General features: G+C 45.6%; 2 protein-coding genes and 1 non-coding gene across 4 annotated transcripts in view; all 3 read left to right on the forward strand.

Moving 5' to 3' along the window:
- Positions 1–13,688, forward strand: part of RPL26L1 (ribosomal protein L26 like 1) — a 77,029-nt gene that overhangs the window by 49,715 nt on the left and 13,626 nt on the right. The gene's annotated exons all lie outside the window — the stretch shown is intronic.
- Positions 1–13,688, forward strand: part of ATP6V0E1 (ATPase H+ transporting V0 subunit e1) — a 53,654-nt gene that overhangs the window by 26,340 nt on the left and 13,626 nt on the right. The window contains exon 3 of the mRNA XM_032158643.2: positions 12,270–12,399. Within this exon, the coding sequence (XP_032014534.1) occupies positions 12,270–12,363 (94 nt within the window). The 3' untranslated portion in view covers positions 12,364–12,399. The remainder of the gene's footprint in view (positions 1–12,269; positions 12,400–13,688) is intronic.
- LOC116472065 (small nucleolar RNA SNORA74) lies at positions 12,760–12,960 on the forward strand. Its single transcript, XR_004248976.1, has one exon. It is a non-coding gene; the product is annotated as a small nucleolar RNA SNORA74 (small nucleolar RNA).

Consider the following 13,688-nt stretch of genomic DNA (forward strand, 5'->3'; position numbering starts at 1 on the left):
CACCTCGGCCTCCCAAAGTGCTGGGATTACAGGCGTGAGCCACCGCGTCCAGCCCAGTTGAGTTCTTAAAAGGAACAGGACTCGGCTGGGCACGGTGGCTCACGCCTGTAATCCCAGCACTTTGGGAGGCCGAGGTGGGTGGATCACGAGGTCAGGAGATCGAGACCATCCTGGCTAACATGGTGAAACCCCATCTCTACTAAAAATACAAAAAAAATTAGCTGGGCGTGGTGGCGGGCGCCTGTAGTCCCAGCTACTCTGGAGGCTGAGGCAGGAGAATGGCGTGAACCCGGGAGGCGGAGCTTGCAGTGAGCAGAGATGGGGCCACTGCACTCCAGCCTGGGCGACAGAGCAGGAGTATGGGCGACAGAGCAGGAGTATAAAAAAAAAAAAAAAAAAAAAAAAACTCAACTGAGGGCTGGGTGGGTGACTCATGTGTGTAATCCTGGCACTTTGGGAGGCCAAGGCAGGCAGATCACTTGAGGCCAGGAGTTCGAGACCAGCCTGGGCAACATGGTGAAACCCCGTCTCTAATAAAAATAGAAAAATCAGCCAGGCATGGTGGCATGTACCTGTAATCCCAGCTACTCGGGAGGCTGAGGCAGAAGGATTGCTTGAACCAGGAAAGCAGAAGGTTACGGTGAGCCAAGATCGCACCACTGCACTCCAGCCTGGGCAACAGAGCAAGCCTGTCTCAAAAAATACAAATTAAAAAAAAAAAAAAAAGAACTTGCCTGAAGCCATGCCCAGTGGTGGCACCTCATGCCTGCAATCTCAGCTACTCAGGAGACTGAGATGGGAGGACTGCTAAGGGCCAGGAGTTCAAGACCACCCTGGGCAACATAGCAAGATTCTCATCTCAAAGATAAAAACAAAAATTTGCCTGAACAGGTGACATTCACTCAGGATAGCCACTTCCCTTTTTTTGAGACAGAGTCTCGTTCTATCACCCAGGTGGCTGGAGTGCAGTGGCACAATCTTGGCTCACTGCAACCTCTGCCTCCCGTGTTCAAGTGATTCTCGTGCCTCAGCCTCTGGAGTAGCTGGGATTACAGGCATGCACTACCACACCTGGCTAATTTTTATTTTTAGTAGAGACAGGGTTTTGCCATGTTGGCCAAGCTGGTCTCCAACTCCTGACCTCTGGTGATCCACCCACCTTGGCCTCCCAAAGTGCTGGGATTATAGGTGTGAGCCACTGCGCCCGGCCTCTTTTGTTTGTTTGTTTGTTTTTAGACGGAGTCTCGCTATGTTGTCCAGGCTGGAGTGCAGTGGCACAATCTCGGCTCACTGCAACCTCCGCCTCCCGGGTTCATGCCATTCTCCTGCCTCAGCCTCCCGAGTAGCTGGGACTACAGGCACCCACCACCACGCCTGGCTAATTTTTTTGTATTTTCAGTAGAGATGGGGTTTCACCGTGTTAGCCAGGATGGTCTCGATCTGACCTCGTGATCTGCCCGCCTTGGCCTCCCAAAGTGCTGGGATTACAGACGTGAGCCACCATGCCTGGCCTTTTTTTTTTTTTTTTTGAGACAGAGTCTTGCTGTATCACCCAGGCTGGAGTGCAGTGGCGCAATTTGGGCTCACTGCAACCTCCGCCTCCTGCGTTCAAGCAATTCTCCTGCCTCAGCCTCCTAAGTAGCTGGGATTACAAGCACGTGCCACCACGCCTGGCCAATTTTTGTATTTTTAGTAGAGACAGGGTTTCACCATGTTGGTCAGGCTGGTCTCAAACTCCTGACCTCGTGATCTGCCTGCCTCGGCCTCCCAAAGTGCTGGAATTACAGGCGTGAGCCACCGTGCCCATCCTGGATAGCCACTTTGTTAAAGCCAGCTGTATCAGATAATATAATCTAACCATGGAGTGACTATTCTGTCAGATTAATTGAGTTTTTACAGGGTGTGTATACTAAGTGGTGGGAACCTCGGGAGAATTGAAATCTGCCTGCCACAGAGTGGGTGGTCGCAGGAGAGGAGGTGGAGATGAGAATGACTCAGTGCTACGTGAGAAACTCCTTTGTGAAGTAAATAGGCTGTAGTTCATTCTGTGGCTTGAATACATTTTTAGCTGTCTTACAGAGAAAGAGAAGGAATAACCAGTGTTTATTGAACATCTATTTGTCAGCCACTGCATAGAGCACTTTACTTATATTATCTCTTTAAATTGTAATACCTTAAGGCAAGGATTAGTATCAGCATTTTGCAACAGGAGACCGTGGGCTTGGGGTTGTAAGGACATTTGCCTGGATTCAGTTCACCGATATTTAGTGTTGCTGGAATTATAATCCAACTCTGTCTAATACCAAATCCCATGTTTTCTAGGAGCATCTAATAATGTTGCTCCTCTTGAAAGTATTTTTATCATTCAGTTGAGATGAGAGGTCATTTTAGTGGCGCTAGGGCAAATCACTTTCCTGCATTTCTGCTGTCTCTTAATGAGCTCACCGACAGAGGTCACTGCTGTCATGGCCCTGGCTGGAGAGACAGTGGATCAGAAGAGAGGTCCTGGCCAGACTTCCCCATTCCAGCAGGGAAGCTGAGACTGCTCAATCTGTGTGTCACCGGGAAATAACCCGTGCCTTTGTTTCCTGTTCTTATATCTGAATGTGGAACAGAAGAACAAAGCAGGGCTTGAGAGAACTGAGTATAGTGGCGAGGGCATAGTTTATGCTGGGAGAGTTCTAGTAACCAAGAGCTGAGCTCCTAAGAAGTGGCCAGGGAGCGTTTATAGTATGAAGGCACCCATGCATATCTCTACGAAAACATACTCTACTACTCTCCTTGGTTTATTTCTCACAGCTCATGAGTCCCTTTGGGTTGGCCCCTCAGCCAGCTCCTTTACGCATCCTCAGAGGATGACATGGAACATGGCACTGCTAAATGATTGTGGAATAAATGAAGAATCCCTAGGCTGCCTGATTTAGCTTTTTTTTTTTTTTTTTTGAGACAGGGTCTTTCTCTGTTGCCCAGGCTAGAGTGCAGTGGCATGATCATAGCTCATGGCAGCCTTGACCTCCAGGGCTCGAGTGATTCCCACCCCAGCTTCCTGAGTAGCTGGGACTATAGGCATGTGCCATCAAGCCTGGCTAATTGAAAAAAAAATTTTTTTTTATAGAGACCGGGGGAGGGGGGGCTCACCATATTGCTCAGGCTGGTCTTGAACTCATAGGCTCAAGCAATCCACCTGCCTCAGCCTCCCAAAGTGTTGGAATTACAGACATGAGCCACCGCACCTGGCCTGTTTGATCCTTAATAGCCTATAGAAACAGCCTGGTATAATGGGACTCAGGAGTCCTGGACTCCCCGCTTCCAGCTTCCAGCTTCCCCCTTCACTAATTTGCTGTGGGGTATTAGTAAGTTCACTAGGACTTAATTGACTCATCTTTAAAATGCAGAACTTAGACTTGATCTCAGATCCATTCCAGCTCTGCAGTTCTCTGAAGACATTATTGCACCATAGCTGCCTCAATTGTTTGAATAATCGCAGATTGGTTATTAAGGCTGGCCCTCAGGTTATGAAGACATGCGGTACAGTTTGGGCAAACATGAAAGGTACATTTAGTTCCTTTTCTTGTACACATGAAGTAATAGATTCATTGGAATATGATCTCTTCCTCCACCCACTTCCATCAATTCAGAGTGGATTTTTTTTTCCCCTTCCAGTTCTCTGCGTGTTTATCAGCTTTAAAGGGAAATTTTAAGTCAGGAGGTAGTCAGAGGGGCAGGCACAAAGCTCAGCAGGTTAGGGGGGTAAATTCCTCTGTGAAATTTCAAATAAACCAGACTAGACTGTTTCCCAGGTAATTTTTTTTTTTTTTTTTTTTTTTTGAGTCTTGCTGTGTCACCCAGGCTGGAGTGCAGTGGCCTGCTCTCGGCTCACTGCAACCTCTGCCTCCCAGGTTCAAGTGATTCTCCTGCCTCAGCCTCCCGAGTAGCTGGGACTACATCCATGTGCTACTGTGCCTGGCTAATTTTTATATTTTTAGTAGAGGTGGTGTTTCCCCATATTGGCCAGGCTGGTCTTGGACTCCTGACCTTAGGTGATCCGCCTGCCTTGGCCTCTGGAGTTTTCTTGAACTGTGGTTTCTTGTTTTTTTTTCTTAAGTGAGATATGTGTGGTGTGTGTGTGTACACACATATGTGTATGCATGTGTACTTTGATAACCATATACAGAAGGGTGAAATTGGACCCTTTCTGTCACCATATATAAAAGTCAACTCAGGATGGATTAAAGATTTAAACAAGGTCGGGCACGGTGGCTCACACCTTTAATCCCAGCACTTTGGGAGGCTGAGGCGGGCGGATCACCTGAGGTCGGGAGTTTGAGACCAGCCTGACCAATACGGAGAAACCCTGTCTCTACTAAAAATACAAAAAATTAGCTGGGCATGGTGGCGCATGCCTGTAATCCCAGCTACTCAAGAGACTGAGGCAGGAGAATCGCTTGAACCTGGGAGATGAAGGTTACGGTGAGCTGAGATCACGGTGAGCCATTTCACTCCACGCTGGGCAACAAGAGTGAAACTCCATCTCAAAAAAAAAAAAAAAGAAAAGATTTAAACATAAGACCTGAAATTATAAAACAACTAGAAGCAAACATAGGGACAACTCTTCAGAGCATTGGTCTAGACAAAAGTTTTATGACTAAGACCTCTAAAGCACAGGCAACAGGCTGGTTGCGGTGGCTCACACCTGTAATCCCAGCACTTTGGGAGGTTGAGGTGGGAGGATCAATTGAGCCCAGGAATTCGTGACCAGCTTAGGCAGCATAATGAGACCCTGTCTCTACAAAAAATTTAAAAAATTAGCCAAGCCTGGTGGCACGTGCCTGTGGTCCAAGCTACTCAGGCGGCTGAGGTAGGAGAATCGCTGAAGTCCAGGAGCCTGGGAGATCAAGGCTGCAATGAGCTGTGATTGCGCCACTGCAGTCCAGCCTGGGCAACAGAGCAAGAAACTTGTCTAAAAAAAAAAAAAAAAAAAAGGCACAGGCAACAAAAACTAAAATAGACAAATGGGACTATATTAAACTAAAAAGCTCTGCACAGCAAAAGAAACAATCAACAGAATAAAGAGACAACTTATTGAATGGGAGAAAATATTTGCAAACTACCCATCTGACAGGGGACTAAGATCCAGAATATATAAGGACCTCAAACAACTTAACAGTAAAAAAACAAATAATCCCATTGAGAAATGGACAAAGGACATGACTAGATATTTCTCAAAAGAAGACATTACAAATGGCCAGCAGTGCTCAATATTATTAATCACCAGGGAAATGCAAATCAAAACTACAATGAGATATCATCTCCCTCCAGTTAGAATGGCTATTACTAAAAAGCCAAAATATGGCCATGCATGGTGGCTCATGCCTATAATCCCAGCACTTTGGGAAGCCAAGGCAGGTGGATCATCTGAGGTTAGGAGTTTGAGACCAGCCTGGCCAACCATGGTCAACATGGTGGAACCCCATCTCCACTAAGAATTTAAAAATTAGCTGGGTGTGGTGGTAGGTGTCTAATCCCAGCTACTCCTGAAGCTGAGGTAGGAGAATCACTTGAACCCGGGAGGTGGAGGTTGCAGTGAGCCAAGATCGTGCCACTGCACTCCAGCCTGGGCCGTAAAGGGAGACTCCATCTTAAAAAAAAAAAAAGCCAAAAAATAAATGTCAGCAAGGATGCAGAGAAAAGGGAACTTTTATACACTGTTAGTGGGAATGTAAATTAGTACAGCCAGTATAGAAAATGGTATGGAGATTTTTCTTTTTCTTTTCTTTTTTTTTTTTTGAGACAGAGTCTCGCTCTTTCGCCCAGGCCAGACTGCAGTGGCACTATCTCAGCTCACTGCAGGCTCTGCCTCCTGGGTTCATGCCATTCTCCTGCCTCAGCCTCCTGGAGTAGCTGGGACTACAGGCGCCCGCCACCGCGCCCGGCTAATTTTTTGTATTTTTAGTAGAGACGGGGTTTCACCATGTTAGCCAGGATGGTCTCGATCTCCTGACCTCGTGATCCACCCGCCTTGGCCTCCCAAAGTGCTGGGATTACAGACGTGAGCCACCGCGCCCGGCCTGGAGATTTTTCAAAAAACTAAAAATAGAACTACCATATGATCCAGCATTCCCGCTACTGGGTATTTATCCAGTGGTAGAGAAATCAGTATATATCAAAGGTATACCTGCACTCTCGCATGTTGATCGCAGTGCTATTCACAGTAGCAAAGACAGAGAATCAATCTAAGTGTCCATCAACAGATGAATGCATGCAGAAAATGTGTATATGTACACTACGGAATAGTATTCAGCCATAAAAAAAGAATGAAATCATGTCGTTTGCAGCATCATGGGAGGAACTGGAGGCCATTATCTTAAGTGAAATAAGCCAAGTGTGGAAAGACAAATATCGCATGTTCTCACTTATATGTGGGAGCTAAAAAATTTGATGTCAAAGACATGGAGAATAGAATGATAGATATGAGAGACTGGGAAGGAAGGAAAGTTGTGGGAATAAAGAGTAGTACCATGGGTACAAACATGTGGGGTACCCATACAATGGGCACAAACCTTAAACAGAGGAAATAAGTTCCTTCTATGTTTGATTGCAAAATAGAGTGACTATACTCAGCAACAGTACTTTGTGTATTTCATACTAACTGGAAGCGAGGACTTGAAATGATACCAACACAGAGAAATGGTAAATAAGAAGAAAAAAAAGTTTCTAAATACTGACCTGACCAAGAAAGGGGTCTTCATTCTTTCTTCTGGATATTCTTTAGTGAGGGCACCAAAGGCTTGTGTTGAACTTAATCAGTGTTCAGTGGATGGATTCTCATTTTCTGAATTCTCAATTTAGATTTAGCTAAATTAATGCCTTCTGAAATGTTCTCAGTTAAAATATTCCAGAAGGTCACTTTTTGAAGTGGGAACAGTAATCTGATCTGATTCCTGGTCCAGGATCTACTACTACCTAATTAGCATTGTGACCATAGGCCAATCACTTATACTCTCTCTGCCTGTTTCCTAGTACAAGAATTAAATGAAAGGTTATATGTGAAATTGTGATACTGTGAAATATAAATTTAGTCTTTGTCCCCATTTCCTGGTATACAACTCCTAAAATCCGTAGAATCTCCAAAGTGACATGTTTCTTTGTATGCTAATGAGTCGACTGATGATTGGCAGCCCCTTGGTAGATGGGATCTAATCACGAACCAAAGAAGGATTAGAGGGTTGGGACTTTCAGCCCCACAGCCCAACCATAGGGGAAGGGGGAGGGGCTGAACCTTAAACTGATCACCAATGGCCAGTGATGTAATCAATCATGCCTACACAATGAAGCTTCCATAAAAACCCAAAAGGATTGGGTTCTGAGAGGTTCGGGAAAGCTGGAAGCTATTCCTGGAGGCTGGTGTTCCCAGGAAGAGCATGGGAACTTTGTGCCCCTTTCCGTAGCTCACCCTGTCCATCCCTTCATCAGTATCTTGTGTAGTATCTTTTGTTAGTTTGTTTGAGACAGAGTCTCACTCTGTCACTCAGGCTAAAGTGCAGTGGTGCGACCTTGGCTCACTGCAACCTCTGCCTCCCAGGTTCAAGTGATTCTCCTGCCTCACCCTCCCAAGTAGCTGGGACTACAGATGTGCACCACCATGCCCAGCTGATTTTTGTATTTTTAGTAGAGATGGGTTTCACCATGTTGGCCAGGCTGATCTCGAACTCCTGGGCTCAAGTGATCCACCCGCCTTGGCCTCCCAAAGTGTTGAGATTACAGGCGTGAGCCACCGTGCCCAGATTGTAATATCTTTTATAGTGAACCAGAAAACGTGTTTCCCTGAGCTCCGCGAGCTGCTCTAGCAGATTAATTGAACCTAAGAAAGGTTGGAGCCTCCCCGATTTATAGCCAGTTGGTCAGAAGCACAGGTAGAACAACCTGGGGCTTGTGATTGGCATCAGAAGTGAGGGGCAGTCTTGTGGATCCAAGCCCTCACCCTGTGAGATCTGATGCTGCCTCCAGGCAGATAGTGTCAGGATTGAATTGGAGGACACCCAGCTGGAGTCCCCTGCAGAATTGATTGTGTGCTTGTTGGTGGGGAGAAATCCCCACACATTTGGCTGTAGAAGTCTCTTCTGTGTTGATTATTGTGGTGTGAAAGCAGAGGAAAAGGAGTCAATGTTTTTTCCACTCAGAAATAGCATCAGTATATTTTAAAAGTTCCCTGAGTGATTATAATTTGCAGCTGGGGAGGAGAGCCACTCCGCTACAACATCCTACAAAGTGCTGGGAAGTGGTGTTTTCATTCTGTGCTATATTATTGGTAACAAACGGAGATAGAGGCTAGTTTAAATTCTAATGGATTTTTTTAGTATTTCTAGGCATTGGCCAGTTGTCTCAGTCTCTTACGAAAGTGTTTTTTCAGGCAGCTTGTATTGCCTGCTGGGATTGGGGAAGTCCTCGGTTAGTTTGGAATTTTCCATGACTCTTAGCTCTGCACCATTAGCGTCAGCTGCAGTCACAGAGCTTTTCAGTGTGTCCGCCTGTGCTGTTCTCCTTTTTTTATAATGTCAGATGGATGATGTTGAACCTCGACTACAAGTCTTAGTATTGTGTTTGTGTTTAATACCCTAGTTCTAAGGACGGATCAGAGAATCTCATCTGAATGAACTTTTTGTTTATTAAGTTAGTCAGCTTGAACTATCTGTTTTGGCCTGGTTTCCTCAGGTGTCATGTTTCCTGTCACAAAATCACCTTTTGTTTCTGTGGGCACAAGCTTCTGATATGGTGCTGGCTAATTCTCCAGCAATCTCTCCATTGGTGATCGGAATCAGCCTTTTTATCCTCTGATTGGAAAAGCTCTAAAAATGACAGTAAATGAAAGAAAAAAGATCCACCCAGATAATGGCCTAATTGGGGCTTGGCTAGTTCCCTGCCTATAGGGAAATTTAAAGTCCTGAAAGTGTAAAAGGAGACTGCTGTAGTGATATATCCATTTACCCTTAGAAAGTGATTCCTGGCCGGGTGCAGCGGCTCATGCCTGTAATCCCAGCACTTTGGGAGGCCGAGGTGGGCGGATCACCTGAGATCAGGAGTGCGAGACCAGCCTTGCCAACATGGTGAAACCCCATCTCTACTAAAAATACAAAAATTGGCCAGGCGCGGTGGCTCACGCTTGTAATCCCAGCACTTTGGGAGGCCGAGGCGGGTGGATCACGAGGTCAGGAGATCCAGACCACGGTGAAACCTCGTCTCTACTAAAAATACAAAAAAATTATCCGGGCGTGGTGGCGGGCGCCTGTAGTTCCAGCTACTTGGAGAGGCTGAGGCAGGAGAATGGCGTGAACCCGGGAGGCGGAGCTTGCAGTGAGCCGAGATTGCACCACTGCACTCCAGCCTGGGCGACAGAGTGAGACTCTGTCTCAAAAAAAAAAAAAAAAATTAGCCGAGTGTGGTGGCAGGTGCCTGTAATCCCAACTGCTCGGGCTGAGGCAGGAGAATCGCTTGAACCTGGGAGGCAGAGGTTGCAGTGAGCCGAGATCGTGCCATCGCACTCCAGCCTGGGTGACGAGAGCGAGACTTCGTCTTAAAAAAAAAAAAAAAAAAAAGCGATTCCCGGTCGGGTGCAGTGGTTCACGCCTGTAATCCCAGCACTTTGGGAGGCCAAGGTGGGCGGATCACAAGGTCAGGAGTTCGAGACCAGCCCGGCCAACATAGTGAAACCCCATCTCTACTAAAAATACAAAAATTAGCTGGGCATGGTGGTGCGCGCCTGTAATCCCAGCTACTCGGAGAGGCTGAAGCAGGAGAATTGCTTGAACCCAGGAAGCGGAGGTTGTGGTGAGCTGAGATCGTGCCACTGCACTCCAGCCCGGACAACAGAGCGAGACTGCTTCTCAAAAAGAAAAGAAAAGAAAAGAACGTGATTCCCTAGATCCCAGGGCACCATGCAGAAAGGATAGCAGTGTGTTACCAAATTTCACTCTCCCAGATTGGGAGTTGGAGGTTGGTTGGGCTTGTTTACCTTAACCCTGCCCTCCTCCCCACACCACTGCCCACCAATGAAAGAAGTTCAAATTCTTACACAGTTGACCTTTGAACAACGGAAGTTAGAGGTTCCGATCCCCTGCACAGTTGAAAATCCATTTATAACTTTTGAATCCCCTAAAATTTAACTACTAATAGCCTACTGTTGATCAGAAGCTTTACCAATAACATAAATAGTTAATTAACACATAATTTATATACATATTATATCCTGTGTTCCTATAATAAAGGAAGGTAGAGAAAAGAAAATGTTAAGAAAATCATAAGGAAGAGAAAATATGTTTACTATTTTTTAAGTGGAAGTGGATGAGCATAAAGGTCTTCATCCTTGTTGTCTTCACACTGAGTAGGCTGAGGAAGAGGAAGAAGAGGGTTTGTTCCTGCTGTCTCAGGTGTGGTAGAGGCAGAAGAGGTGGAGGAGGTGGAAAGGGAGGTGGATGCAGGACAGGCAGGCATATGAGCAGACCCAGGCATCCAAGTCGACCTGCATGTTTCAAACCCATGTTCAATGGTCAACTGGATTTTGAGTAGGAACTAAAGGCAGTGTGTATTCTGCTTCATTCCCCTGTTTGTGTTCCTCCTTCCCTGACCACCCTGTCGAAATAATGCCCCCCCAAGCCATTCTCTATTCCTTCTCCCTGCTTGATTTCCTTCATAACAGTTATCACCTGACATTCTGTTATGTAAGCTCTGTGAGGATAGTGACATTTCATTTTTCTCCATTGTATTTCTGAGGCCTAGAACCTAGTAGGTGCTCATTAAATATTTCTTTAGTAAGTGAAGAATGGTTTGAATACCCAGACATTTGCATATTTTTTTCTTTGCTTTTGTCTGAGCTAAGTGATTCTCAAACTTTATTTGGCATATGAATTACCATATCATATATAAGACCCTTTATACAGAACTTTGTGAGCAATATAAGAAAATTTTAAAGATAAATCTATGCTATTTTTCTTTTCTTTTTTTAGAGACAGAGTCTCGCTCTGTTGCCCAGGCTGGAGTGCAGTGATGTAACTATAACACTGCAGCCTTGAACTCCCAGGCTCAAGGGATCCTCCCACCTCAGCCTCCTGGGTAGCTGTGACTACAAGTACAAGTCAGCAAACACGGTGAATTTTTTAAATTTTTTTGTAGAGACGGGTTCTCACTGTGTTGCCCAGACTGGTCATCAACTCCTGGCTTCGAGTGATCCTTATCCTCCCAAAGTGCAGGGATTATAGGCATGAGCCACCACATCCAACCTATTTTTCACTTTTAACCCTGAAGTAAGATGTGACACCATTGTACTTCCTTTGTAGTTAGTCTGTAATACAGAGGAATACCTCATTATTTAGATTCTGAAGTAAACTGGGGAGAAGGTAAATGCCCATTCTGTTAAATTCCACAGTAGGATGTGTTGCATATTTTCGTGGTGATGGGGATTAGAAAAGGGGACCTTACATGGTTTTTTTTGTTTTTTTTTTTTTGAGACAGAGTCTCGCTCTGTCACCCAGGCTGGAGTGCAGTGGCGCAATCTCGGCTCACTGCAAGCTCTGCCTCCCGGGTTCACGCCATTCTCCTGCCTCAGCCTCTCCGAGTAGCTGGGACTACAGGCGCCCGCCACCACGCCCGGCTAATTTTTTTGTATTTTTAGTAGAGACGGGGTTTCACTGTGGTCTCGATCTCCTGACCTCGTGATCCGCCCGCCTCGGCCTCCCAAAGTGCTGGGATTACAAGCGTGAGCCACCGCGCCCAGCCGGACCTTACATGTTATAGTCTAATTGGAAGGTGATAAGCTGCAATCAAACCTTGCCTGTACCAGTAAAAATGGGTGTGTCATATAGGTTGTGGGTCTTAACATTTGGAGAATGGATAAAATAAGACATATTTTCCCTGAGGTTGGGAGTTGTGATGATGATAAATTGAGATTAAGTGAAAACCCTTTGAAGCGAAGATATCATGAATTCAGGAAATCTTGGATACTTGGAAAGATAATCAGGTAATGAGAGAAAAGTCAGAGACTTACTGTGACGAAGCCCCACTGCTTTGTGATATGTCACAAGATGAAGGCAGACTACGTCCTGGGAAACATTTTGTTATCAGACATGCTGCCGTTAGCACAATGTATATGGAAGGTTTGGCGTGAATGCAGTAGATTTAAGTTTTGCTAGTGTACTTTTTCCATGCCAGTTGAAAATGGTCATGTTCTAAAATGATTTCACCACTTTGTTGTTGTTTCTCTCCCATCCTTCTTTTAGTTGGCTGATTGCAATTCTGGCCCAACTCAACCCTCTCTTTGGACCACAATTGAAAAATGAAACCATCTGGTATCTGAAGTATCATTGGCCTTAAGGAAGAAGCCATGCCCTACAGTGCTCAGTCTTTGAGGTGACTATGCTCTTGACCTTTCTTATCAGTATGGTCACGCAGTCAGGGTTTGCCTTGACTTTTTCTCACATTTTATGGCCATTTTAACACATGGCAAGGGCAAGCTGCTGAATGCAAACACGATCTGAAGAGCAGAAATAAAATTGGAACTTAAGCCTTACCTTACCTAAGTCTCAGTAAGATTCTTTTTAGATTCTGCTATCACCCTGCCTTTTTAAGTAAATACAGTTTAATTAACAAAATTAAGCTCGCATGCACTCTTTCAGAGGCAGATCAAAAAAGTAACTGTTTATACTTGGCATTGTGAGATCCAGCAACTTTAAAAAGTGGCTGGCAGATTTAAAATTGAGCAGGTTTCTTTCCAGCAGTAGTCAGCCATCCGGACAGAACCGTTCCTGTGATGGTGTTACACTGCTGGGAGAGGAATGTCTTGTCTTCATCCGGTTGCCTGCGCCACTGTTCTGGTGGCGTCTGGCACTGGTGCAAGACAGAGCTGTGCTTCCCCGAGAGTGTGCTAAGCATTCACTTTGGCTGCTTAGTTCTAGTCTGGGAGCAGACAGAGAAAACAAAATTAAGGTTTTTGAATGCTTTGGATGGAGAAAGGTGCCTGCGTTCGTTTGTTTTGTGTTGCTATAAAGGAATACATGAGACTGGGTAGTTTATATTTGGCTCACAGTTCTGCAGGCTGTATAAACATGACACCCGCATCTGTTTGGCTTCTGGTGAGGCCTCAGGAGGTTTTTACTCATGGCAGAAAGCAGAAGGGGAGCAGCCGTGTCATATGGCCAGAGAGAGAGCAAGAGAGAGAGAAGGAGGTGCCAGGCTCCTTTAAACAAGCAGCTCTTGTGTACACTAACAACTACTTCACTCATTACTATGGGGAGGTGTATTAGTCCATTTTCATGATGCCAATAAAGACATACACAAGACTGGGTAATTTATAAAGAAAGAGAGGTTTAATGGACTCACAGTTCCTCGTGGCTGGGGAGGCCTCACAATAATGGCAGAGGATGAAAGGCAGTTCTTACATGGTAGCAGCAAGAGAGAATCAGAACCAATCAAAAGGGGTCTCCCCTTATAAAACCATCAGATCTCATGAGACTTATTCACTACCACGAGAACAGTATGGGGGAACCACCCCCCATGATTCAGTTATCTCCGACCAGGTCCCTCCCACAACACATGGGAATTATGGAAGCTACAATTCAAGATGAGATTTGGGTGGGGACACAGCCAAACCATATCGGGAGGGTACCAGGCCATTCATGAGGAATCCACCCCCATGATCC

The sequence above is a fragment of the Hylobates moloch genome, unplaced genomic scaffold, assembly GCF_009828535.3.
Source record: "Hylobates moloch isolate HMO894 unplaced genomic scaffold, HMol_V3 SCAFFOLD_6, whole genome shotgun sequence".
Classification (NCBI taxonomy): Eukaryota; Metazoa; Chordata; class Mammalia; order Primates; family Hylobatidae; genus Hylobates; species Hylobates moloch.